Source organism: Orcinus orca, chromosome 13 (genome assembly GCF_937001465.1).
Source record: "Orcinus orca chromosome 13, mOrcOrc1.1, whole genome shotgun sequence".
Taxonomy (NCBI): domain Eukaryota; kingdom Metazoa; phylum Chordata; class Mammalia; order Artiodactyla; family Delphinidae; genus Orcinus; species Orcinus orca.
This window is the reverse complement of record NC_064571.1, coordinates 40,259,519-40,281,225: the sequence shown is the minus strand read 5'-3', so window position 1 is coordinate 40,281,225 and position 21,707 is coordinate 40,259,519. Positions and strand designations below refer to the sequence as shown.

At 35.5% G+C, this 21,707-nt stretch overlaps 1 protein-coding gene across 8 annotated transcripts in view; it reads right to left on the bottom strand.

The window, feature by feature from the left end:
- Positions 1-21,707, bottom strand: part of USP34 (ubiquitin specific peptidase 34) — a 239,150-nt gene that overhangs the window by 43,653 nt on the left and 173,790 nt on the right. For 7 of the 8 annotated variants that reach the window (XM_033407232.2, XM_033407234.2, XM_033407231.2 and 4 more), the window contains 10 exons: positions 14,901-15,084; positions 14,302-14,465; positions 11,164-11,229; positions 9,474-9,620; positions 9,328-9,384; positions 9,158-9,235; positions 8,688-8,782; positions 6,968-7,140; positions 4,158-4,311; positions 2,983-3,061 (listed from right to left, as the gene is read on the bottom strand). In XM_033407232.2, coding sequence (XP_033263123.1) covers positions 2,983-3,061; positions 4,158-4,311; positions 6,968-7,140; positions 8,688-8,782; positions 9,158-9,235; positions 9,328-9,384; positions 9,474-9,620; positions 11,164-11,229; positions 14,302-14,465; positions 14,901-15,084 — 1,197 coding nt within the window. The remainder of the gene's footprint in view (positions 1-2,982; positions 3,062-4,157; positions 4,312-6,967; positions 7,141-8,687; positions 8,783-9,157; positions 9,236-9,327; positions 9,385-9,473; positions 9,621-11,163; positions 11,230-14,301; positions 14,466-14,900; positions 15,085-21,707) is intronic. The other variant, XM_004280652.4, reaches the window with a different exon arrangement.

Here is a 21,707-nt window from a genome sequence, read left to right as displayed (position 1 = left end):
GTAGTGTATATATGTTGACGCTACTCTCACTTCGCCCCAGCTTCGCCCTCCCACCCCATGTCATCAAGTCCGTTCTCTATGCCTACCCCTTTATTCCTGCCCTGCAACTAGGTTCATCAGTATCATTTTCTTTTTTTGATTCCATATATGTGCGTTAGCCTACAGTATTTGTTTTTCTCTTTCTGACTTACTTCATTCTGTATGTCAGAGTCTAGGTCCATCCACCTCACTACAAATAACTGAATTTCATTTTTTTTATAGCTGAGTAATATTCCATTGTATATATGTGCCACATCTTCTTTATCCATTCATCTGTCAATGGACATTTAGGTTGGTTCCATGTCCTGGCTATTGTAAATAGTGCTGCAATGAACGCTGCGATGCATGTCTCTCTTTTTTTTTTTTTTTTGCAGTACGCGGGCCTCTCACTGCTGTGGCCTCTCCCGTTGCGGAGCACAGGCTCCGGATGTGCAGGCTCAGCGGCCATGGTTCACAGGCCCAGCCGCTCCGCGGCATGTGGGATCCTCCCGGACCGGGGCACGAACCCGTGTCCCCTGCATCGGCAGGTGGACTCTCAACCACTGCGCCACCAGGGAAGCCCTGGTGCATGTCTCTTTTTGAATTATGGTTTTCTCAGGGTATATGCCCAGTAGTGGGATTGCTGGGTCATATGGCAGTTCTATTTTTAGTTTTTTAAGGAACCTCCATACTGTTTTCTATAGTGGCTGTATCAATTTACATTCCCACCAGCAGTGTAGGAGGGTTCCCTTTTCACCACACCCTTTCCAGCATTTATTGTTTCTAGCTTTTTTGATAATGGCCATTCTGACCGGCATGAGGTGATACCTCACTGTAGTTTTGATTTGCATTTCTCTAATAATTAGTGATGTTGAGCATCTTTTCATGTGCCTCTTGGCTGTCTCTAAGTCTTCCTTGGTGAAATGTCTATTTAGGTCTTCCGCCCATTTTCTAACTGGATTGTTTGGTTTTTTTTTGATATTGAACTCCATGAGCTGTTTTTATATTTTGGAGATGAATCCTCTGTCTGTTGTTTCATTTGCAAATATTTTCTCCCATTCTGAGGGTTGTCTTATTGTCTTCTTTATGGTTTCCTTTGCTGTGCAAAAGCTTTTAAGTTTAATTAAGTCCCATTTGTTTATTTTTATTTCTGTTACTCTAGGAGGTGGGTCAAGAAAGATCTTGCTGTGGTTTATGTCAAAGAGTGTTTTTCCTACGTTTTCCTCTAAAAGTTTTATAGTGTCTGGTCTTACATATAAGTCTTTAATGCATTTGGAGTTTATTTTTGTGTATGGTGTTAGGTAGTGTTCTAATTTCATTCTTTTACATGTAGCTGTCCAGTTTTCTCAGCACCACTCATTGAAGAGGCTGTCTTTTCTCCATTGTATGTTCCTGCCTCCTTTGTTGTAAATTAGGTGCCCATATGTGCCTGGGTTTACCTCTGGGCATTCTATCCTGTACCATTGATCTATGTTTCTGTTTTTGTGCCAGTACCATACTGTCTTGATTACTGTACCTTTTGGTATAGTTTGAAGTCGGGGAGCCTGATTCTTCCAGCTCCATTTTTCTTTCTCAAGATTGCTTTGGCTATTCGGGGTCTTTTGTGTTTCCATAAGAATTGTAAGATTTTTTGTTCTAATTCTGTGAAGAATGCCATTGGTAGTTTGATAGGGATTGCACTGAATCTGTAGATTGTTTTGGGTAGTATAGTCATTTTCACAATATTGATTCTTCCAATCCAAGAACATGGTATATCTCTCCATCTGTTTGTGTCATCTTTGATTTCTTTCATCAGTGTCTTACAGTTTTCTGAGTACAGGTCTTTTACCGCCGTAGGTAGGTTTATTCCTAGGGATTTTTATTCTTTTTGTTGCAATGGTGAATGGGATTTTTTCCTTAATTTCTCTTCAAATATATAAAACTTAATAAAGTGGGCATGCAATCTGAAAAACTACCTTTTAAAAGAAGAGTTTTGCACTGTTTACTTGTTTATCTTTTCTTTTTTTTTTTCTGAGGAAATATTCTAGGAATAACATCTAGAGATGCAATAGATTTAGTTATGGCTTCAATGGTAACTCATTATTTCCTTCCTTCTTCTACTCATTTTCCAAGTGTTAGGAATTTGTCTAATTTTCCTTTTCTATTCAGAATAGTACATAAGAGCATCAAAGAGCAGTTAAGGAAGTCTTTTCATTAAAATCCAGAATGTGACCAGTTATTTCACAATAAACATGGCTATTAAAGGGAAATACAACTTTATCTGAGCTTCTTTATGAAATAGAAATTACTTTTTAATACTTGTGAGAATCAACAGGCTATTTTTAAAGTTTTCAGAAAATTAGTACTAGGGTAAACTGCATATGAAGAAGTGAAATTATTATAGCACTACTCCAACCTAATTGTCTTTTCTTATATCTTAACTGACAATTACAAAACAGATAATCTTTTTCTATCCTGTCACCAGTAATAACTAGGTTGTTGCCTCTGTTATTGAAAGCACTAAAGGAACAATCTTTAAAGTTTAGCTTAAGCCAACTTCCTTGTCAAAGATTTCTCATAGTAAGTACTTACTCAATAAAGTAATTATTCAATAAAGAGTAATTTCTTTCTGTTCTAATCCCAAAGCATTTAAGTAAACAACTTATTTAATCATGATGTCTTGTGGAAATGTAATTCAATTCCTATACTATTATTTTTCAATTGTAAGTCTTAACCCTTCTTAATCAGACCCTCTTAATCAGTTGAAGAAATAGTAATTTAAAATATATTTAAAAAAAAAATATTTTCCAGTGTCTGGTATATGCTCCAAACATACTAAACTATACTAAACAAAAAAAAAAAAATACATTTTAGATTTAATTATAGGAATTAGGAGAAAGTTACATGACTCTGCTATTGGATTTTATGATACTGCAAAGCACTTAGAAAGTCATGAACCATTTATAACTTTTGAATAAAACTTACCGTCATCTCTCCACCAAAACATTCAGAAGCAAGTTGAGCAGAATCAAAAGGTTTTACCTCAGCATCATTAAAAAGATACCTAAAGCAGAGCATATAGTATTGATCAAGTATATATGTAATATATCTGTATTGTGCCTCTTTTAAAAATATTTAGATTACATTCTAATATATTACAAATATTGATCAAACTTATTAATATGTGGTAAATTCTAACTAAGCTCTTGTTTCGACAATTCTAATCCACTAGAAATTGGGAATATAATTTCACAACATAGTCATAACCACCTTAAAATCTGATAGATCTATTCATAACCTCAGAGTAACAAAAGAGTTCATAAAAGCAAGGAATAAAAAGTTTGCATAACTTTCTAACATGTAAAGCTATCGGACAGAAAACATTAAGAGTTTGGAAAACTTACAACGATAAAGATGCCATTTCAAAATTTATATTCAAATGGACAAAAAAAAGTAAAGATACCATGGATATGATGGTTTAAAGAGTGAGAAATATTTCAACGAAACTGTTCTATTAAGTGCAGATCAATTTACCAATGTACACTTTGTTCACAGCAATATCCCCAATATTTAGAACAATGTCTAGCACATCAATAGTCTCTATACATGAGACTTTATTCAACAACATCCGAGGACCAAAAACCAGCTATTAAGGACTGATTGAATGACTTCCAGCCATTAACTTGACGAAAGATGATAAAAAGAATGTGTGTCAGAAGGGAAAGGTAAGGTGAAGAAAATTGAGTATGCAGGTTATTTTCTAACTGGAATACATAAGGACTTTGTGGCCACCCTATAAAAGGCATTCAGTTAACAGTTCTGGAATAAGTGAACACAGGTAGGTAAGATTTGGAAGGTGCAATATTGTCTGTGAATCTAAAGTTGTGTGCAAAACTTTGAGTGTGTTCATTTTTCTTAGGCGAGAATTTATCAAATTCTCAAAAGAGTCTGGAGATGTATAAAGTTTAAGGATGGATTCATATTGTCTTTTGAAAGCTTTCATTTAAACATTTTATGTGCCCCCTTTCCCAACTATAAAGTTTTTAGAAAACTAAAATCCGAAAACGTATCTCAAGAAGAAAACTATCATAAGCTTATATTTTAAAAACAGAAGAAAAAAGATTTTTTTAAATCCCAAGAATAAAATATTTAAAACTCACCATTTATTGTTTTTATAAGCATGTGGATTGACTATATCTCTAATGAAGCTGTAATAGTGTCCACCATCTGCTGTTCCTGTGTGAACAGTCACTCCTATCAAGTCATACTCATAGCTCTCTGTGTCTTTTGAATGATCACTGACTTCCTTAAAACCTGGAATGATTTACATAAAATAATGGCAATAATTTTGAAAACTGCACACAGTGACATCTTAGAATCACTTTATATACTAAACTTTATGCACAGAAATAGGCACAGATACTTTATATATTCAAATAGGTACAAAACAATCCTATATGCTAGTCATTCACCATTCATAGCCTACAATTTTAAGGAACATTTATACAAATCACTGGAAAAACAACCATGTGTCAGTGCGTAACTAGGGACAATCTCCATGTAATATGTAAATGTAAAATATATTCTTTTTACTTAATCTGGCTCTTCCTTTTGAAATAGATAAATCTGAATGAAGCATTTTGTATTACCTTTATTAGGAGCAGGCAAACGCAAGATCTGAAAAGTATTAACATATTTATGCCTGTTAGTCTCATGCTAAGGAAAATGGAGCATTGTACTGGCAGCATGCTTCCAACTGTTTTCCCAGTTAATAGAAAACACTATGTATTAGGAGCTTTATGTAGACAGAAACAAAATAAACAAAACATATACTTCCCACCCACAGAGATTTCAATTTGAAAAGTTATTACAAGAGATATTAAGAAAAAACTCCAGAAGATGTATGATTTACGATCTGTATTTCCATCATCACAAAAGGAAAGGTATAATCAGAAGCAAATAAGTGAGAGCAGATTTGGTTAACCTGAGTGCACAGTCTAACCTGAAAATTGAAGCTACAATTAGGTGAAGAGGAGGAAATGGCTGAGAGTGTCAGAGCAGTGACTGAGGAGTTTGGATGTACTAGAATCTGACTCTGAATGCATCACTTGTGGCTTAATAAATTCCTTTATCTTGGCATAAATTTTTGCTATTTCCACACATGGAGACATTATGAAAAATACAGTGAAGCAGTTACTACGCAGTCTTGCTATAATTTTACAAATGGTTTGAAAATGTTCTAAAAAGTAGTATGTATATATACAATGCCAACTTCTTAACTTTGTCTCTATTTTCAAACTTACCTCTTCTACCTCATTTCCTGTAACTTCTAAACATACTGCAATTCTAACTTTAAAGTTCCCTCCCTTAACCCTGTATCACCTCACAGCCACAGTCACCATCCTCTCTCTTCAAAGAAAGATATGTTCCTCTCTTGAAAGAGTAGCCCACACTCATTGTTTATACCTCTCAGCTCCCATTTAGTGAGAGTAAAACATTTACTGGATGCTCATTAAGTGCCCGGCAATGCAGTATAAAGATTAAAATATGGTTCTCTTTCTTATAACTTATAATATGGTGGCTCTTCAAATCTTAAAAATTTACATCAGCATAACTTTCTATACAAACAAAACATTGCCAGGACTCTTATGTAAAATGGAACTTCTCTTGGTTAAAGAAGAATGGAAAAGGTATGAGCTGGCCCTATTCTGCTTTCTTCTCTCCTCTCACCTAATTCCATTCCTCATCATGGTCCTTGGGACATACACACAGATGTTCAAAAATCACTGGTCTTATGGACGTAATAATAGCAATTTGGAGGTAACTACTTACCAACCAAGTGCCATTTTAAATTCGCTGCAATCCACCTTCCTACTGCAACACCCAAATTAAATTGGTCTGATAACCAGAGATCTTCAACATGTTAGATAATTTTCCCTCATGGTCTCACTGGAACTGTTCCTTTTCTTTATTTAGTATTCAATACTTCTGACCACACTCCCTCCTTCTTGAGATCCTGAAATACTGATCCCACTATTCACCTAACTATCAAGCCAGAAACCTTTCTTGACTTCTCCTCCTTCCTCTAGTAGTAGACTGACTAAACTGTAAGCTTCATAGGGGCAGAGACCTTGTTCTTTGTTGTCACTATATTCCTATTACTATAACAGCAAATTAAATAGTGGATAGATGTTCAATAACTTTGTTCGATTCATTTATTCATTCAATCATCAAGTTCTACTAACTCTATCGCCATGTGCTTCTCTCCAACCCTACTGGTTGGTATGCTTTCTCATCTGTGCTACTATTACTGTGGTTTACCATAACAGCCTCCCCACACTCCTTTTATCATCCTCTAATCCATTTCTATTGTTATAGTCAGAATAACCTTTTCCAAGATCCCACCTGGTTATCTCAGTTCCCTGCTTAAAATTTTCCAATGGTTTCACATTGAAATAAAGATCAAAATTATTAACATGGCTTACAAAAAAACTAATCTGGCTGCCACCCTTTTGCCTATCTCATCAACCCCCTAATCAGCCCCCTGCCCCCCACTAGAGTTTCTCCACTCTTCTCACTCTAGCTCTTACTCAGGCTCTGCTTAAATGTCACCTTCTCCTGAAAGCCCTCCCTGATTCCCCTCAATCTGTGATACATTCACTATTTGACAACACTTCATGTTTATAATTCCTTGTTTAATATATGCCATGCCCAATAGACTTAAGTTCTTCAAGGGCAGGAACCATGTTTATCTCATTCACTTGGAAAGGTGCCTAGAACACACTCCTAGTAGATACAAAACGTTTACGGGCCAACTGACTGAATATGCCATATTGTCTTTAAAAATATTCTCCTTTATAAGATTCAGTTTGATTTTGTTAAATGTGTAGTTGATTACAACTTTATAAATATGACTATCTTGTCATGAAGACTTACAATAAACATAGGCAAGAGAAAGATTTTCCATTACCTTCTTTCCTGTCACTCTTTCGCATAAGAAAATCTTCTGTATAGGGTGTCATATCCAAACGTAATGGGAAGGAAAAATGTGTGTTCACTTTCTCTTTCATCATTGTGACCATATTAAATGTATACCTCATAGTATTGAAACTCAGAATCCGAGGCAATTTCTTAAAACATGCTCTGAAAGACAAGAACAAGATTTGTTAAAAATTATCTTTCAGAAGTACTCTAGCTATTATCAATTACATTTACACTACACTTATTTCAATATTCAATTCAGAGTAAATAATAAATAGTACTCTAAATCATGCTCTTATTAAATCTATCAATCAATCAACCTATCTATCTATCTATCTATCCCCCTCTTACATGACTTTTTCCATTCTGAAAGGACTTTCCTGTGTCTAGAGAGGAAAACAAATGAAAAACCTACAGGGGACTATGGTATATGCCATGATGAAGCTATGAAAGGTGCTACGGAAGCATAAAAAGGAGTCACATCATATTTCAAAGGCAAGGAGGTTTTTGGTTCAGAGTTTTCTTTTCCACCTTAAATAAGCATTTATTTTTGTACAGCAGAATTGCAAAGCCTGACTGTATCATTTACTAGATACATGACCCTAAAAAAGTTACTTAACCTCTCAGAGCTTAATTCCTGATTTGTAAATGGAAGTTAAAGTGCCTACTCCCTACTACTTTTAGAATGCTGCCTGGCAAACAGCGTTCAACGAGTGTTGCCTCATATTACAGCCACAAGAATAACATTACCTAATTGATTACCTAAATCATATGGTTTGACTTACTGCTAGTTCAGGTTTAAAAAAACTTTTTTTCAGTTTAAACAAAATATACTTAAAAACTTGGATTTATGAAAAATATGAATTTCAGGGAATAATTCTTCAGTGTATATAGGATTTATAACAAAATTTGTTTAAAGCAAGAGCTTAGTTTCTCTTTTAAATAGGAATTTTAGGGAGTTGAGGAAGGTAGGGGAAAGATGTCACAAGCAGATGGAATAAGAAGTCTAAAAATTCATCATTATTGTTTATTTGGGAGACTGGTAAATGATGAGGTTACGAAGTATAAAGAAGTCAAGATATGAAGGGCCTTGTGTATAATGTTAGAGTATGAACTTTACCCTGACAGCTAAGAATCACTAAAGGACTTGTGGAGGGCAGTGAAACCATGCATTAAGATATAAACAGATCTGAAGAGATGACCTGAATCTAACCAGACTACTTCTCTGCCTTTGTAGTTCCTAGTAACGAACTACATAAGATGCTCTTTCAATCTAATTTCAATGTTCATCGGTAGGACTGAAACATCTTTACCCAACCAACTACTCTGTCCTAAACCAAGCATCTTATGGCTGGCTCTTAAGAAAAAACATCTCTCACTTTACAGATTCAGAGGTCTTCAGTTCATGAGTAGACTCTTTATCATGCCCCACTGAGTGCACGGCAGAGAGCTAAGCAATCATATAGACCTTGGTAAGTATTTGCTTAATAAAAAGGAAAGAAAAAATCTGAAAAGATTTAAGAGTGCCTGAAAGTTTACTTGCATAACTGTATGAAAAATTGCTGCATAAGAATGAGTTCCAAGCAGCTGACCATAACCTTAATCACATAATTTTCATAAAAGTTTAACATTAATTTATCCTAAGTTTGTGTTTTACTTCTATTTGATGATTTATCAAAATGACGAAAATTACGTTTCAAAAAGCATACCTTTTTTCAGCTCGTACTTTCTTCCCGCAATGAGAACAAGTATACATGTTGTCACCTTCTAAAGTATCTTTAATAGTAACTTCATCAAGAGATTCCTGTGTATAAAACCACACTTAAGAGTTTCACATTATTGTTTACAGCATGCAAAAATACAAAAAGCATTAATTACAATTTGGGCAGAATGCACAGAGGAAAACATTTTTTTAAAAAAGCAAACGCTTAAATTTAGTAAAAATATTGACAAGGTGCTCTGAATCTTACTACATTTAAAAAAACTCAAGTATTTAAATTTTGATTGGGAAAAATCAGCTTTGTGATCTACCTTTAATTTTTATTTGAGTAGCGTCACAAGAAGAAAATAGGTGAAAATGTGAAAGTTAATTTTCTCCTAAGGTAACAAACATAAGCCTGCTATACACAAATAGTTAAAAGCAGAAAAAAAAATTAAAAATATATGCAACATTACTCACATAAATGTTCTTCATATCAGCCACCTGGCACCTCACGGTGTAAAACTCTTCAGCTGTCTGACTAACATGTTCACAATCCTAGTCAATCAATAGCCAAAAATTGGTAAATTATAATAAGCTAAAATATACATTAAGATTTCCAAAAAGCAAAGAACAGGGAGAATACTTACCAAGGATACAACATTGTTTGTAATTACACCTCCAAACAAACTTTTGACAGTATTTTTCTTTAAAAAAAATACAAACGGAAGTCAGTAATTTAAAATTAAGCAAATCTGTAAAAATTTCCAAGAAACTTGAGTGTTCTGGTACTAACCAGTTCTGGAGACATTTCTTCAATTTTAGTAATCAGATCAGTAAAAAACTCAGTCATATCTTTCTGCTCCCCAGTGTTCAGAGGCTGCTTATCCATGGTGTATGTTTTACAAAAGGGTCTAGGATTATATGCTTTGCATTCACTCTCCTGTGAAAGAAAAGGCAGGTGGTGAGGAGGAGGATTATAAAACAATCAAATAAATCTAGATCTCAAATAAAAATAAAAATTATCACAAGGTTATTGAATGAACAACAAAGAAACAGGTAGTAAATCTACAAAGAAATTATGAAAATGCTCTCTTCTATTTCATTTCTGTTTGATTCTCATTGCCTTTTCAGTTTAATAGTCTCGGTGCCAGAAGATGCTTAAATGACCGTAAGTTAAGAAATTTTTATTTTTTAAGCCTAGGAATTTCTAGGAAGAAATTTGGGATTCAAAGGATGGAGGTTTGTATTGTGAAGCATAAAATACAAAGCCTTTGCAGGGTGCATAAGTTCTCCTATCAACTGAACCTTGGTTTAGTAGTAGTTTAAAATAGCAGTAAAAGTGCTTCGCCAGTTCAAATACCATGTTCCAACTCTGTTAAAAGGAGATTATAAGTGGAATCAAGGGATAACTAACAAACCTTTTTATTTTGTTAAAAATCTCATTTATGGGCTTCCCTGGTGGCGCAGTGGTTGAGAGTCCGCCTGCCGATGCAGGGGACACGGGTTCATGCCCTGGTCCGGGAAGGTCCCACATGCCGCGGAGCGGCTGGGCCCGTGAGCCATGGCCGCTGAGCCTGCGCATCCGGAGCCTGTGCTCCGCAACGGGAGAGGCCACAACAGTGAGAGGCCCGCGTACCGCAAAAAAAAAAAAAAAAATCTCATTTATTAAGTCTCACAAGCTGAAATACATGGTTTGAATAAATATGGTAAGATCTTTGTCCTCCAAATTCTAATAGGTGAGATAAGTAACTTTCAATACAAGTGCTGGTACAACAGAATTATGGTGACATGGAGATACTCTGTGGAATTTTTGGTCTCTTAGAGGACAGACTTTCTCAAAAAAACCAAGTTGATTCCTGAAGGATGATAAATGGAAGAAAATGGAGAAGAGTACTATTGGAAGAGTGCCACAGGCAGTAGAAGCAGCATAAATAACTGCACAAGCGATGAAGCAAAAGGGTGATGGGCTTCAAAAGGCTTACAGTTACTACAGGGTGAGGCTGGATGTGGGGAGGGATAAGAAAGGAGGTTGAAGGGAAGGGGCAGAATCACAGGGGATGTGTGCCATCCTGACTGAACCTGAATACTATTCTTTTCATAATAAAGAGTTTTAACTAGGGGAGTAATAATATTAAGATTTGCTATTTTTTAAAGATTAATTACTTTTATAGTTTTGGGGGTGGAAATTAAGAAGGACAAAGAAAAATCAGTTGGAAAACCCTAAGACTAAGGGGGGAGGTGTGACCTTCTGATGAAAAATGGATCAGATACAAGAAATTCTTCAAAGGATAAATTAACAAAATGTAGATAACTGAAATATGACAGTTAAAATGCACTATGACAAAGAGCATCAGCAACTGACGAAGTCAATTGGAAAAATAATAGGTCAGGACAGGCCAATACAAATGAACTCCAATTAACGTTTTCACCTTTGGTCAATGGGTATATCTAATTAGTTTTCCATACCCAATTCTCAAACATACCATTAAATATGTAAACATTTTTTGAAGCTCCAGGAGAGTGGTCTTGTGCTTCATATCTTCGGAATACTGTAAATTAAGAAAAAACTTTCCATTAAGACATACTGATGATGGTAAATTAGACATTCTAGAAAAGAAAGTATTACAATGTGCTTAACACTGTTTTCATTCTTTTAGCCATATGGAGGAAAAGCACAGTATTTTTTCGTTAACAATTTTAGCATTTTAAAAATTGGAGTACTTTGTTCATTATACAGATATGGCTATCGCTATTATGTAAGGAAACTGAATAAAGAGATCTTAAAACTGCTTTCTAGATCAGCACTTTTTGGTTCAATGCTGAACAGAAGCATTTACAAGTTGGCGATTTTGCAAGAACAGAAAACACCTTTTCCACAAATAAATCCACACATTAAAGAGTATATTATATTAACAAATGACATCTGACCCTCATCTAGTCATATCTTTATTTTTTTCTAGAGCAGCAGATCCTTAACACTGCAGGGTACTACTGGCCAAGATCTTTTAAAGTCCTCTAAATATTCAAGGACATTAATTGAGATTCAAATTTTGAAGAAGTGGATGAATCTTGAAGACATTATGCTAAGTGAAATAAGCCAGTCACAAAGGGGCTAATATTGTATCATTCCACTTATATGAGGTACCTAGAGTAGTCAAATTCATAGACACAGAAGTAGAATAATGGCTGCAAAGGGTATGGGTGAAGGGAGAATGGGGAGTAAAGTATCTAATGGGTACAGTTTCACCTGGAGGAGGTGAAAAAATTCTGGAGATTGATGGTGGTGATGGGTGCAATCTGAGTATACTTAATACCGCAGAACTGTACACTTATACATGGTTAATAGGATAAATTTTACATTGTGTATATTCTACCACAAGTAAAATACATGTAGTTTTCTTTAATCTCTCTGTGAAAAATCAGAAAAGAAAATAATTCTATTCTGTAAGAATTCCTTATGTAGAGACAAGTCTAAATTTAGTTTTTAACCAAAAATACCATTTCTGAGACTCATTCACAGTTAGCACATCTGATTGTTTTTTCTGTTGCTACACACTAATTCCTGACAGTGCTAATGGCTAAAAGATGATCATTAAATATAAGGAAGAGAAACTACAAATTGTGGTCAAGTCACCACCTAAACAAGAAAATCAATGAATACATGCTTCTTTGATAAGTGGTTCTATAAAATTATACAGATGGGGGCAACCAAATTTAGTCACAAAAATTTCCACATGCTAAATGAAATCAATTATTCAACTATTTCTAATAGTCAGTTAGATGATCAACTTAAAAATATCAGTTTAACTAAAACCAAAAAACAAACCCACTTGAGTATACTGAGTATGCTTTAGAGACCCTGAAGCATAACTTAAACGTAGTAAGGATTCACTGAAGATAAATAAAGAATTGCCATACTTTGTAAGGGGGGAAAAATGCAAGGACATCCAGATGACATGATGGAAGAAAATAAAAACCCAAGTGCAAGGATAAAGAAAGTCTGCCAGGGCTTCCCTGGTGGCACAGTGGTTAAGAATCCGCCTGCCAATGCAGGGGACACGGGTTCGAGCCCTGGTCTGGGAAGATCCCATATGCCGCCGAGCAACTAAGTCTGTGTGCCACAACTACTGAGCCTGTGCTCTAGAGCCCGCGAGCCACAACTACTGAAGCCCGTGCACCTACAGCCTGTGCTCTGCAACAAGAGAAGCCACCGCAATGAGAAGCCCACGCACCGCAACGAAGAGTAGCCCCGGCTCACTGCAACTAGAGAAAGCCTGCATGCAGCAACGAAGACCCAATGCAGCCAAAAATAAATAAATAAAATAAATTTATTTAAAAAAAAAAAGGCTGCCAAAAAATTGTAAAAGCAGTGCAGAAGGCAAACTAAACAATAGCCCATGGTAAACAAAAAATGAAAACTACAATGCACAAGTTAACAAAAATAACATAAGCAAAGCCTACTCAAATATATTAGGCCACAAATTTACTTTAGGATACATAAGTTCAGTGATTCTGGTACTAATTTCCTACTTTGTTTTAGGCTTTGCTTATTTTCTATATAATTAAAATTTGCATTTATTTTTACTGAAAATATCGTGTTCATTTGATACACTGAGTGTGTATATTCTACAACTGTGTTTTCCTTTGATAAATAAAGAAATTATACTACAGTGTTTGGAGTAATCAATTGAAATGTAAAAATAATTAAAATATACATGTTAGCTAGTAGTATCAAATTTTGTCAAAAAATTTTTTTAATTTAATTTAATTTAATTTAATTTATTTTTAACTGCATTGGGTCTTTGCTGCTGTGCGTGAGCTTTCTCTAGTTGCAGCGAGTGGGAGCTACTCTTTGTTTTGGTCCGCAGGCTTCTAACTGCAGTGACTTCTCCTGTGGCAGAGCATGGGCTCTAGGCGTGTGAGCTTCAGTAGTTGTGGCAAACGGGCCCTAGAGCGCAGGCTCAGTATTTGTGGCGCAAGGGCTTAGTCGCTCTGCGGCATGTAGGATCTTCCCGGACCAGGGCTCGAACCCGTGTCCCTTGCAATGGCAGGTGGATTCTTAACCACTGCACCACCAGGGAAGCCCAAAGTTTGTCAATTTTAACTCAAATTATTTTCTCAAACAATATTTTACTAAATTGAATCAAGATTTATCAACGAATTTTTAAAATTTTGTTTTATAGTTTTAATTTTTTTTTTTTTTGGCTGTGTTGGGTCTTCACTGCTGCATGTGTGCTTTCTCTAGTTGCAGCGAGTGGGGACTATTCTTCATTGCAGTGTGCAGGCTTCTCAGTGCGGTGGCTTCTCTTGTTGCGGAGCATGGGCTCTAGGCACGCAGGCTTTAGTAGCTGCAGCGCGCGGGCTCAGTAGTTGCGGCATGCAGGCCCTAGAGCACTTGGGCTTCAGTAGTTGTGGCGTGCGGGCTCAGTAGTTGTGGCTCACGGGCTCCAGAGCGCACACTCAAAAGTTGCGGTGCACAGCCTTAGTTGCTCCGCGGCATGTGGGATCTTCCTGGACCAGGGATCGAACCCGTGTCCCCTGCATTGGCAGGCGGATTCTTAACCACTGCACCACCAGGGAAGTCCCTATAGTTTTAATTTTTAAAGTAAGGAAAACTGTACCTTAGCAGTGAAGACAGCCTGTCTTGCCTCGGGTATCATGTAAAGTTGCTGAATAGTAGAAGCCAAGTAACAAGTAGCTCCAAGGTTAGTCAGGCCAACAAATCTACACTCAGCACGGACATCTTCATGAGGCCAGTAGTCCCATTTATAAGGTGCATGAGCTGCTGAAAAAAGAGGGAGGAAAGGATGCCCCCCCAAACAATTAAACATAATATATTCTGCTTTCATTAACAGCCACTACATCTATTACTTATTTAGTTCATATACATAAAACATGGTAATTTTAAAAATTGGTAAGAACACATAGCAAAACTAATTTATTCCTAAATATTCAAAGGACTGCCAAAACTTGTCTTTACTTGGCACTAAATTATTTAACCCCAAAATGCCAAAGTATTTCACATATCTCTAAAAAGTCCATCACAACTGTTTTTTTCCCAAAAACTAATGTTTACTTTTTAACTTCAGTATGTCCTAGCAACAACAGTTTATAATGTTAAAATGTATGAATGGGGAATTCTTTCTTTAAATCATGCCCTACAAAATCTCATTTCTACAAACGAAATTTAGAAAGGTTAAAGGAAAAGAAGAATGCTCACACTGCATGTGTTGTGCCATAACCCAGTTATGTATTAATCTGTAGTTTTCGACAGATCCCTTTACCATCTCCACTAACAAATCATAAGCAGCAGCTCTCGAAGAATGTGATTTGCACTTTGGCTGTTGTCTATCTTTTAGACTAGGCAACAAAAACAGGAGATTGAAGATATCTCTTAAAAATTCCTGGAAAAAAAAAGAAAGACCAAGTATATTATCTAAACTTGGAAATTAACTATATTCCAAATAAAATTAATAAGTTACACAGAATAAAATGGACTATATGAAAATCTACAATTTATTAAAAGACTGTTTAAAAACTTAAAGGAGCATCATATACCATCATCTGAAAGTATTCCCAATGTTCATTTCTCTTAGGGAAAATGGAATGGGAGGAGGAGCTTCACCTTCACTCTTCTCTCCCTCTTGATACCTTATAGCTCATTCTTAGAGTCACATCTACAATGCTATTATTTTCCACTCCATTCAGTGACCAAGCGTGTTAGTTCAGGACTCATTACTCCCTATCTTGAATGCCTCTGCATTTACTTAAGTTTCTCCTTACTTCACCCTAATAATTAAAATAGCAGTAGCAGCCAAAGCAGCAATGTACCCATAATGAGCACTTAGAAGTGCCAGATACTATTCAAAGGCCTCAAAACAAAACAAACAGACAAAACAGGTTAAGCATCTTGCCTGGAGTCAGATTTGGCAGGTGTTATACTAAGGATTTAAAACACCAAGCTCTTAACTTCAATACCAGTGAAGTTCAAACTGAGATGCAAAGCTTTACCATTCTAGATATACTTTTCCCTAAATTTAATCTGCCTGAGAAAGGGCCACATTTCCCACTTGTTCTTTAATTGGTCCTTTGCTACTATTCCAAAGAAAGTTATCTCCCTCACCCATCTCAATCGCAAGTAGTACAAAGGTACATTGTTCTGGGGTATAGAACCTCCTGGGGTACTGTATAGAAAAGAGGTAATATTGTTAAGACGAGACTCTGCTATCCTTAGAAAGGCTACATTGTAAAGTTGGCTCCTGGCTGTCACCTGAACACCTGAATGGTCAACAGTTCCCTCCTCTGTTATAAAACTTTCCGTAAGTGATAAAAGTGGCTCACTGTACCAATCTGTATTTCGTTTATGCAGAATACCTGCTTTCTCTCTGGGAGTCTGGAATTTCATTGACTGTGGTCAGTTATGCAGGTACTATGTGCCTACGTGACCCACCCCCTGATAAAATCCCTGGACTCCTAGGCTGAAGAGAGCATCCTGGTAGACAACACCTCACACATGTCACACTCATGGCTGGGGGAATTAAGCACGTCCTATGCAACCCCACTGAGAGGGGACTCTCAGAAGGGCGTACCTCATTTCACCACACTTGGCCCCATGCTTTTTCTTTTGCTGATTTCATTTTCTATTATTTTGCTGTAATAAAACTTTGTCATGGATACAATTACACGCTGAGTCTTTGAGTCCTTCCAGTGAATCAGTGAATCTGGGAGTGGTCTAGGGAACCTCTAACACAGGTACCAAATGAAGGACAATTCAGAATATTTTCCCATTAATGACCTCACCTCCTCCATCTCACTACTGTCAAAGAAAGTACAGTGCATAGTTCCTGACTTGGCAAAGAAAGGTACGTTTGGCTAAGAAATACTGAAGGTGAATAGAGGCTTATTTTATATAGTTGACAGACTGACAGTAAGATTATGTCTTGTCTATTCTATAATTCAGAGGTGAGATGACTGTCTTGGAGACACAGAGTAACGTATTTACATGAACTGGAAAATAAAGTCACTCACTCAAACAGAAATAGAATTAGCAAATAACTAGTTTAACAATGAACTATCTTTGCTAATCAGTTTAGATCTAGAAAACTGAATGAGCTAAATAACCATAGCTCCAAAGTTTTGACAAAACATATTTAAAGCCTGTGATAAAAATATTTTATTGAAACATTAGGATTGGTAAAAGCTTGCTGAAATGAACAATATTTTTATTTTCCTCACTCTGAGTTTACCAGGAAAGCAGGTGTCCTTAAGTGAAAGAGTAACATATATATTAACATATCCATTTGATAAATAATGGTACAGCCATTTTAGTATACTTCACAGAAAGAAGAACCTCAAACTGATACCTGAGAGAATATTAAAAATAATTTCTGATGATAGAGTGTGATCTTTGACATGTAATTCAGAAGAAATTCAAAGAGTTAAATAACGCTGTTAAAACAGAACATTCCTACTGTAAACAGTATGTAAACACGGTTTCTCACTGTGGTTTCTCACTGTAAAACAATGTGAAACAAGGTTTCTCACAACTTCTATCTATAGAAATATAAAGTAGGAAGAGAATGAGTACATGGTCATTCTAGCTTAATAAGGAATATCCATCTACAACTATATGAATTAATTTTAAAAGCCACATACCCTTCTTGTTAATGCATAATTTCAATAAAATTTCATTTTTAATGTTTCATACTTACTTGGCAAAATTCAGTCTATTTACATTGCTTTGATTGCCCATGTCCAAATACATGTAATGTAATGATAATTAAATATGGAAGAAATTTAAGACAACATCATGTAGTCACAGGAAATAACTATTTTTATCAATTTCAACAATACTCTGGAAGCTAGGATAAACTATACAATGCAGGAATTGTAGCCAATATTTTATAATGACTATAAATGGAGTATAACTTTTATGTATTTATTTTTTTCTGTAAGTGTTATATTTTAAAGATCTTTCTGGACTCATTGTTCTCAACCAAAGCAAATAAATTTTAATGTTTTTTTTTCCTTTTCTCTTCTTTTCTAAATGGAGTATAACTTTTAAAAATTGTGAATCACTATGATGTTCACCTGTAACTTATATATTCTACATCAACTTCAATTTAAAAAAATACTTAAACTTGAAAAAAATCTAGAAATTTCTTAAAATTAAAAAATCTGTTGACAGGACACCTAGGTTTTCCAAAATTCTTTAAAGAATATGTGAGCAATAAATGTTTGAAGACCACTTCAAAAAAAGTTTGAAAAAGTATGCTGCCTCTCAATCTATTACTAGATTTATTCTGTTGAAGCATATTTCTGACATTATTTGATCAAAAACTTGAAAGGCCCCCCTTTTAAATTATAAAAATAATGCTTTTATTTTATTGTACATATAAAAATAACCTCCTGGGGCTTCCTTGGTGGCGCAGTGGTTGAGAGTCCACCTGCCGATGCAGGGGACACGGGTTCGTGCCCCGGTCCGGGAAGGTCCCACATGCCGCGGAGCGGCTGGGCCCGTGAGCCATGGCCGCTGAGCCTGCGCATCCGGAGCCTGTGCTCCGCAACGGGAGAGGCCACAACAGTGAGAGGCCCGTACCGCAAAAACAAAACAAAACAAACAAAACCTCCTGTGACCACAACAGATGGCCACCTAGTTTCCCCAAATTACCTCCTCTATATTTCCTCAAGCTCAAGCCAAACTGAACTTATCATTCAATAACCTGCACATACTCAGTGGTTTCCTAGGACTGATTTTTCATTCATACTGTTTTCTGTGACTTAAATGTTTCCCTTACTTTTCTACTTAAGGACTTTATCCTGGTTACAAAAGCTTTATCTTCCTCAAAGCCTTTCCTAATCCCATCAATACTATCTGATCTTCCATACCTCTGATCATATCCCTTTAATGGCTCTTATTTTTTACCATGAATTACAAATATCATGAGCAGTCATGATATTATTTGTGAAGGTACATACGAATTTTGCATAAGGCAGACTTCTCAATAATTACCTGCTGAACAAATGAACCATTAGATTGTCAGTTCTTAAGAATCAGGACTGAGTCTTAATCATCCATTTGTTCAACATATATTTGCTAGGTACTATACAAGGTAGTAGAAATAAGAGTGGGGTTTATACTCTTAAAGGGGAATTAGAAGAAGGGAAGAGGGAGTAGAAGGGAGGAAGAAGAGGAAAGAGGAAGCAGAGGCAAGGAAGGAGAGGAAGCAGCAGTAGCGGTGGTGATGGTGGTGGTGAGGGAGACCATATGTGGCCTGGCAAGCCTAAAATATTTACTATAAGTCTCTTTATGGAAAACAGTTACTCCTCGATAAATTCTAGATGACATTTTTAAAAATTAATAAAGTAAAATATTACAGTAGCACAGGTATGTTTAGTATCTTGGCGATAAGGACAACTTCTTAATAATACACCAACACCAACCACCTTAAGCACCTGCACTTGGATACCGAATTGACATTTCAAATTTAACACGTCCAAAATAGAACTACTGATTTTGATACCCCATCCCCCCCAATCTTATCTATGCTAAATTTTCCCTTTCTTAGTAAATGGCATTATCATTCACTTAGTTTCTCAGGCTTAAAATTGAGAAGTCATTCTTGATTAGTTTCTCTCTCTCCCACCTCACAATCTTCTCAAAATTTAAGTCTTGTGAACTCTATCTTCAATAAATATCCTAAGTCCAACCACTTTTCATCATCATCCCTCTGCAAAACTTCTTAACTGGGCCCCTAACCCTCACACTTGCCCTCCTAGTTCTCTACCTGTAGTCTAGATCTCCCCCTAGAACAAGAGTAAAGCTTTGAAAATGTTAATTCAGACCACATACCTCTCCTGCAAAAAAGCTTCTAAAGGTTTCTGATCTCACCAAAAACACAATGGGAAACTAAAGTTTTGACTACACAAACATTAAAACCTTCTCAATAAACAACTATTAGTAAACAATAAACAATAAAAACAACTATTATTTAACACTGTTCTGGAGGTTCTAGACAAAATTAGGTGAAAGGACAGAGAGAGTTAAGACTTAAAAATGAAGGAGTAAAAAAACTACTCGAAGACAATAAACTAAAAACAAATGAAAAATCAAAGACAATACTGAAGATAAACACAAAGACAACTGAGAAAAAAATTCTACAAACAGTAAGTGAACTTAAGGTGGCCTGCAACAAATTCACACACAAAAATCCTTACTCCACATAAACAACTCATCAGAAAACAAAATAAAAGAGTGCATTTATGATACCTAACAAAGTAAATCCCTAGGAACAACCTTATTTAAAAATTCCTAAAATTCAAATTCTAAATGAAAACATTAAATTGAAAAACACAACACTGGTCTTCTATAAATAAGAAGACAAATCCTGTCCTTGTATAGGCAATTTAATATAATTTCAATTTTTCTATATCAATCCATAAATTTAACACAACCCCAATTTAAAAAGTATCCGAATTTTAATTTTTGAAAGAATGAGACACACTGATTCTAAAGTTTGTGTGGAAAAATAAACAACCGGGACAATTCTGAAAAGGAGTAATAATGAAGATGGACCATCTCTACAAGATATTAACTAAAAACTGTGAATCTACTTAGTTAGGATATGGTATTGGTGAATGAATAGATCTGTAGAGTGAAAAAGAAAGTCCAGAAATAAATCCAAGTACATATGCCAATTTCCTCCATACAAAAATTCTACAAATTATCAAGAAAAGGACCATGTATATACATGAAAGGAAAATAAGGACAGGATTTGAGCAGGTCAGAGAAAAGATAATACAAATAAATGGCTTTCAAACACATGAAAAGAAGCTCAACCTTACTCATACTTACAAAAAAATGAAAAATAAAACTAAGAGAATGGTTTCCACTTATCAGACCAGCAGAAATTAAGTTTGATAATACACTGGGTTGGTAGGAATGTGGGAAAATTGGCACTTTGCTCACAGACATTGTAGGTGGGACCATAAATCAGTTCAGCCTCCACAGAGAGCTTCATGGTTATTCTGACCAAAATCACAAAGGTACATACCTCGTAAACCAGCTTCTACTTCTAGAATTTTTTCCTATAGATTTCCTAAATGATGGATGTATAAACATTTTCCCTGCAACATCACTTATAGTAGTGTAAGGTAATGCTCAACATTAGGAAGCTAGTTAGATATATCACATCTTTCCAGAAAAAGAATATTATGCAGTTGTTACGAAGAATGAATTAACTCTATATATACTGATATGGAGAATCTTTAAGGTAGGTGAAAAAAGCATATTACAGAACAGTGTATTTAAGGTTTTAACACCTGCAGACAGTATTGCTTAGTGGTTAGAAGCTTGGTCAAGTAAAGAGTCTTGAGTGTCCTCAGTGAAGCAAGTTGTTTAACCTGTCTATACCTTAGTTTCATCATCTGTCAAAATGGCGTCTAATGACAGTATCTACCTCACAAGAGCTCAAAAATTTTGCCTAAGATATCAATTGTATAAATCAATAAACAAAAGAGAGAAGGAAAAAAAACAGGTGGTCTTAAAAAAATACGAATAATGAAGACAAAACTTTTGGAAATATTTCCTGCACATATGTGACAGGAAAAGAGTTGATATTTTCAAAATAAAGAACTTTCAAAAATAAGTAAGAAAAATGACAAAAGAATACATGCAGATTATGAACAGAAAATTGCAAGTTAATACAAGTGGACGATACATAAATGAAAAGACACTCATCTTCAACAATAACCAAGGAAATAAAACTAAAATAGTGAAAGTGGCAAAGACTTATCATGTAAGGAATGTGGGGATGTCTGAGAAAGTGGCATTCTTACACAGTGTGGCTGGGAGTATAAACTGATAGAGCCTTTTGTAAATTGATGTATTCTGATTAAAATGAATCAAATTTACTCTTAAGAATTTATATGAGTATACAATGGAACAGGTATACAAAGATGTTCCCTGCAGTTTTTTTCTTTTTACAGCTACCAACAACATAAATGTCAATAAAGATTAAATTATTTC